At 48.4% G+C, this 6,000-nt stretch overlaps 1 protein-coding gene across 6 annotated transcripts in view; it reads right to left on the bottom strand.

The window, feature by feature from the left end:
• SH2D4A (SH2 domain containing 4A) overlaps positions 1-6,000 on the bottom strand; it is a 50,035-nt gene that overhangs the window by 31,193 nt on the left and 12,842 nt on the right. For all 6 annotated transcript variants that reach the window (XM_006097022.3, XM_006097021.3, XM_014462880.2 and 3 more), the window contains 2 exons: positions 4,460-4,619; positions 2,848-3,019 (listed from right to left, as the gene is read on the bottom strand). In XM_006097022.3, coding sequence (XP_006097084.1) covers positions 2,848-3,019; positions 4,460-4,619 — 332 coding nt within the window. The remainder of the gene's footprint in view (positions 1-2,847; positions 3,020-4,459; positions 4,620-6,000) is intronic.

Raw genomic sequence — 6,000 nt, 5'->3', positions numbered from 1 at the left:
ATTTTAATCTGCTATCTTCAAGGTCTTATTATTTTTTGAATGCTTTGCATCCTGGATGTTTTGTGTTCTATTTTTTTTTAATCTCCTGTTTTTCAGTGTGGTCCACTCTGAAGGCCATTTCTGTAAAAATAGTGACTAATTCTCTGGAAATAAAATCTACAAATGAGCAGATACAGTTTTATTCAAGGTCCCCTTTAGGGCAAGGATAGTCAGGCAACTGATTAATGAGTTCCCAGCCTACAAATTTCATATAACAGAGAAACACAAAGGAGCTTATCTCTGAATTAGCATCTCTGCCATTCTCTCAGCCACACTCAGAACTGTTCTGTTCTCTCCCAAATTCTCTTGCAGGAGGGGGTGGGGGGAGGCACTGGCTGCATTTGGGGGGCTGTCCACACTGGGGTCCCTAAGGATATCCCCTCAGCCTTGAGTGCCGAGTTCTTACCCCAGCTCCCTCCCGGGGTTGGGGGCAGGGTGTCTGCTCACACACTGCATAACCCGTCATCTTCTCTGGCTCCTATTAACTCCTCATCAGACTCGTCTTTGCCTGCGAGTGGCATCTGCTTCCCAACCTACACGTCTCAGAACCTGGCTGAGTGACAGCTAAATCCCTTTCAGAATAGAAATCTGATCGGGTCAGGCCCTCGCTCCACAATCACTGACAATTTCCAATTGTTCTTGATAAAAAAGGGTCAAAACACTTAAGTTGTCCCCAAGACCCTATCCTGCCTGGCCTTGCCCACCCCACCCCTCACTCAATCATAATAACCTCTCCTCCTTCCCATCTACACTCCAGTCAAAGCCCCCCTGCCCCCCTCCCCCCAATCTGCACAGACCCTGCCACACTGTCCCTTCCCTGGACCCGCCGGCCACAGTCATCCTGTCTCGCCATCTCCGGCTGCTTGTCCCCTGCAAAGCCGCCCTGCCATCCCTGCACGGCTCCCGTTCCAGCGTAATGGGGCGCAGGGCACACGTCCTTTCCCTGGAGCAGGTACCATCGGAAATGATGTGCTGGGTGCAGTCCCTCCCTGCTTGCTCCACCAGAGGTCACGGCGGCAGGGACTCTGCTTTCACTCCCAAGTTGTCATCTCAATGCCTCCCACATGATGGGCACTTTTTAAATGAATGAGTAAACCAGTCCGTCTTGGACCTTCTCACTGTCTATATATATATATTTTTTCTAAGACCTTGAAGCATTTTCTCTGACGCAAAGAAAGATGAAAAGCAGGAAGAGAAAAAACTTCTACCCGCTTTTCCCATAGGCCTGTCCCTACAGATTTCCTCGTCCCCTGCCCCAGTCTCTCTCCATAGGACAGTTTGGCAAATACCTAAGGAATGGAAGAGTGCCACTCTTTCTCTAATATGTATGACGTAGGAAAAGAAGAGTAACCAGGATATCTAATTTGCATTTTAATCTTTTTGTCTTCCTCGTGAAATTGGTTTTCTAGGCAAGTATTGCAATTCAAGGAGAAGCGTGCATACTTAATGCTCCGGAAGGAGGTGTTTTGTTGTCGCTGTTGTTCTCACTTTAGGGGTGTTGGAAAGGGGGCTGGCTGTCGGAGGCAGTTTGGTATTAAAGGTGTTGAGAGCAAAGCAGGTCTAGGAAAACCTGGGTGCCTCACTGAGAGTACCCAGAGCTGACCCTGGGGCGTAAGCCAAATTTTAGAATTTTCTGGCCCTAAATATTTGGAGGCTCCTATGTACAGCCCTTTGTAAAGCGTCTTCACATTCCTCAGATGAATAAGGCGATCGAGGACAATAGTTACAGAGTGACCTAGGTAGGGCTCTTGCAGACCTAGTTTTGAATCCTGGTTCAGTCTTTTATCAGCTAGAAGACCTTGGGCAGATGACGTAAGCACACCTAACCACAGCTCCCTCACCTGTATATGGACAAACACAAATCCCCCCGGGGCATAACTGTGCTGAGAATTAGAGGAGACACTCAGCAGCGTGCTTGCCGTGGAATAAGCCTGTGAAGTAGGCAAGACAGATAACTGAACCCCTTTCCCAAGGCCTCAGAGAGGGTGAGATACGCAACCCGTGTGGTGGAGCTGAGGACCCGAGCAGAAGCCAACGTGCAAATCCCCCACTAATTCTCAATGTCATGAAATTCCTAGCAGCAGGAGGTACTTGACAATATAGTATCATTGTTCTTCCACACGATCCTCCAAGCAGCAAATTATGTCTGAGCTTTTTAAACACCTGAAGCAGAAGAGAACCCCTGCCAGTTCTGAGTATAAAATTCTGCTGTGTTGAGGAAACAGCTGTCCCCACAATCATGGGCAGAACCTACGAAACCAAAGAGGCACTGATATTTGTCCTCAACTACAAGGGGAGACTCAAGAGAACAAAACGTAGATCACAAGCGGGCCGGCGTTACGGGCCAGGGGCCAGCAAACTGCAGCCTGCAGATGACCCCGGCCCTCTGCCCGCCTGGTAGATAAGGTTTCTCTGGAACCGCCGTGCCCATTCAGCTGAGACCAAGACCCTAGGGCCCACACCCTCGGTGTGGACTATCTGGCCCTTCCCAGCAAAAGCTGCGGACCCCTGATTAGAAGACATAAAACGGGAAATAAACCCTAAAAACAGCTTAACATGCAACATTTTATTCCTAGACTTCTTTTTTCACACTTTCAGTCCCATGAAGAAGAGGTGCTTTACAGGTGAACCAAATCCCCCAACTGCAATGAACAGTAGGACCTTCAAGTTAAGAAGACTCCCCACCCCCACTGCCCCAAAAAAAGCCAGTTTAAGAATGTGTTGCCCAGCTCATTTGTCTCAGTGGTCCCAATACCTTTGTCTCCCCAGGGATGAAATTCTGCACGTTTGCAGATAGGAAAGACTCACTGGGGTTTTCTCTTCTTTAAGGGCCGGTGCTGATCTCGAGCCTGGGTCCGATTCCTCCTGTCCTGCCACTTTCTTACAGATGTTCGGAGACTCCCAGGTACCTGGTGTTTGCAGATCACAGTCGTGTGATTTTGTGGTCAAGCTACTGGTGAAATGTTTGGACTGAGCTTTGCTGAAGAGAAACAAATGTGGAATTACCAAAGGCATTCCTGAACACGGACAGCTTTTCCAAAGCAGATGCCCACATTCGGATTATGTGAAAACCAGGAACAGATACCCCTGGCTGCCTGCTTATAATCCTCTGAGCTCTTGGCTCGGTATTTTAAAGAGATTAACTTAATCCTCAGAACAATCCTGTGAGGAAGGCACCATTACCTTTGCTTTTTAAAAAAATATATATTTTTTTATTGATTTCAGAGAGGAAAGGAGAAGGAGAGAGATAGAAACATCAATGATGGCAGAGAATCATCGATTGGCTGCCTCCTGCACGCCCCCTACGGGGGATCAAGTCCACAACCCAGGCATGTGCCCTGACTGGGAATCGAACCATGACCTCCTGGTTCAACCACTGAGCCTAGCCAACCAGGCACCTCTGCTTTATATAAGAGACTCAAAATAACTATATAATTTACCCAAGGCCACACAGCAGATAGCCAGGATTTGAACCCTGGTCTGCCCATCTTCTGGTTCAGATGTTAAACTGCCAGGGCACACCACCTTCCTATGATCAACAGAAGGTAATTCCTTTTGCTCTGTATGTCCACGTGTAGTTCTAAGTTACAGAAGGTGGAAGGCAGCATCACCAGCCCTGGTGATCTGAACCGAAGTCCATGTGTCTGTTTTTATGTCACCAGCTCAGATAGATCTGCAACACTCTAGGGAGAGCCGGCTTCACAGAGGCCACCTTGGCCACCACACAGAGGGGATCCATCCCCTACTCACTGCTCCCACCCTAGTCACCTCTCAGTTGATCCTGTCACTTCCTTATTCAAAAACCTCTTCCTGTCCACAGAATGCGGTCCGAACTCCTAAACCTGGCCTTTAGAACATGGGCCCCATCTCCTACTATGTGGGGGCCCATGTGTACCCCAAATACTCAGAACTCAACATTGCCCAAGAACGACAGGCTCCGTCAATGCTCTGTTTAGAACTTAATCGTAGCACATATCATAGTCTGTATTGGCTGCGGGGAGCTGCCTGTTTCTCCTGCCAGACTGAAGCTCCTTGTTCATCTTTGACTTCTCAGTGCCCAGTACAGGGGAGCACCTAACAGGCCTGCTTATCAGCTGCCCACAGCTAGGCAATCTTCTCTGAGGGCCGGAAGCTTGAACGGTCACTTATATTCCTGATGTCCACCTGTATCGGCCTGCGTTGCTCTAGCATGATTCCAGGGAAAGCAGTGATCACTGGGAAAACCACATCCACATCAAAATGGAATGACAAGTGGGAAAAGGAAACAGCTAGTTCGATGGTGGGAAGGACAGGAATCACCAGGAGTCTCCAGGGACCTTCCAGAGGGATCTAAGTCACTTTTGTGACCCTTGAAATCCCACCCCGCTCTCCCACCAGATCCTGTGAGCAAGAGGCTCTCATGGGTTTGCAGATTGCATACCTGAGCTCTTCCGCTTCCTGCTGTGCTTTGGGCTGGGTGCTCTCAGCAACGCCTTCATTACAGGGCAGATTGTAGGGTTTGTCTAGTTGGTGTTCGCCCATCACCCACACCCAGACTTCCTTATCGGCTCCCAGTTTCCAATGAACAGATTTGCTGTTCTCTGCAAGCAAAACAAAATTCGGATTGAACAGTATCTCTAGTCAGGGGTTACTATGTTTTCCATCATTGAAGTATTTAGGGTCTTCGAGGGTGGGGGGAGGTGGATATTAGAAGAGGCGAAGCACTTCCAACCTGCCCAGGAACAAGAAGCTTTTCTAGAGAACAATGGACATGGAGGCTGCAGTGATGTTTGTTTTGAATATGGTTTTATTTTTAAATGTTTGATTGATTTTTTGAGAGAAGAATGGAGAGAGGAGAAAACATCGATATGAGAAAGATGCATCAATCGGTTTCAGGGGATCTCCCTGAACAGGACTTGAACCCACGCCTTTTGGTGTATGGGACAATGCTCCAACCAACTGAGCCACACCAGCCAGGACAATGAATATGGTTTTGAACGTGCCCATTTTATAAATGAAGGAGGCGAAACAGGATGTAAGCATGCACTGTGTGCAGCAACCTTTAGGGTAACGGAGCTAACATCAGACACCAGAACCCCTAAAGTCTAAGCATCTCCCTGTACCCCAGAATTAACAGCCCACCCAGGGTTTGGTGTTTCCACTATCTTTATAGGCTGCAGTGCTGGGCAAAACGCTTGCATTTGAGAGTTAGACTGGCTTTAGTTAAAATCCTAGCCCTGCCATTTACTAGCTGTGCAACTTGGACAAATTACTTAATCTCTCTAAGCCTCAGTTTCCTCCTCTGCAGCATGGGACTATTGATAGCTACTACACAGGACTGCTGAAAGAGTAGGCAGCCTAGGTGTATAGGCATGTCTCCTAGTGCCTGCCACACACTAGGAGTTCAAGAGAGGTTAACTGCTATCATCACTCTCCTATTGTTTACTTATATGGCTGCTCAGAGATTCACACCAGCTGTGAGAAGATAATACTACTGGTCGGTAGTGTGATACTTGGTGAAGCTACTTAAATAACCCTTGTTTACAACTGGTCTCAAGGGTTGGGTTACATTCTAGTGCCCTACTGCTGACATGTGGCCATAAGGGTTCATGCTCCTGAACCCTGGGGAAGGTGGAGATACCTGGGAGAGGCCAAGGGGCACAGTCCCTAAATCTGTAGGTCTCCGGGCAGGCCTACCCAGGACCTTCATGGTCCACAGTTGGATCTGGGCCCTGAGGATCTCAAGCCAGCCAGCGGTGTTGGGTACGTGAAAAGGGCGCCCACCTGGAACACAGGCAGCCATGCTTATAGGTTAGAAATCCACACTGGGATTGTCTTGTCTCCTTACAGGAAGTAGAGGAATGTTTTCAATGAAAGCGCCTCCATGCACTGTGTTGTTGACTACTTCCTGTTGCTGCCTGAGGATACATTAAAAGAGCAGGCTGCTCCAAGTCAGATTTGTTCTCTATGTTGGGCGTTCCA

Source organism: Myotis lucifugus, unplaced genomic scaffold, assembly GCF_000147115.1.
Source record: "Myotis lucifugus unplaced genomic scaffold, Myoluc2.0 scaffold_194, whole genome shotgun sequence".
In the NCBI taxonomy this organism is placed as follows: Eukaryota; Metazoa; Chordata; class Mammalia; order Chiroptera; family Vespertilionidae; genus Myotis; species Myotis lucifugus.
This window is presented reverse-complemented; position numbering and strand designations above follow the sequence as displayed.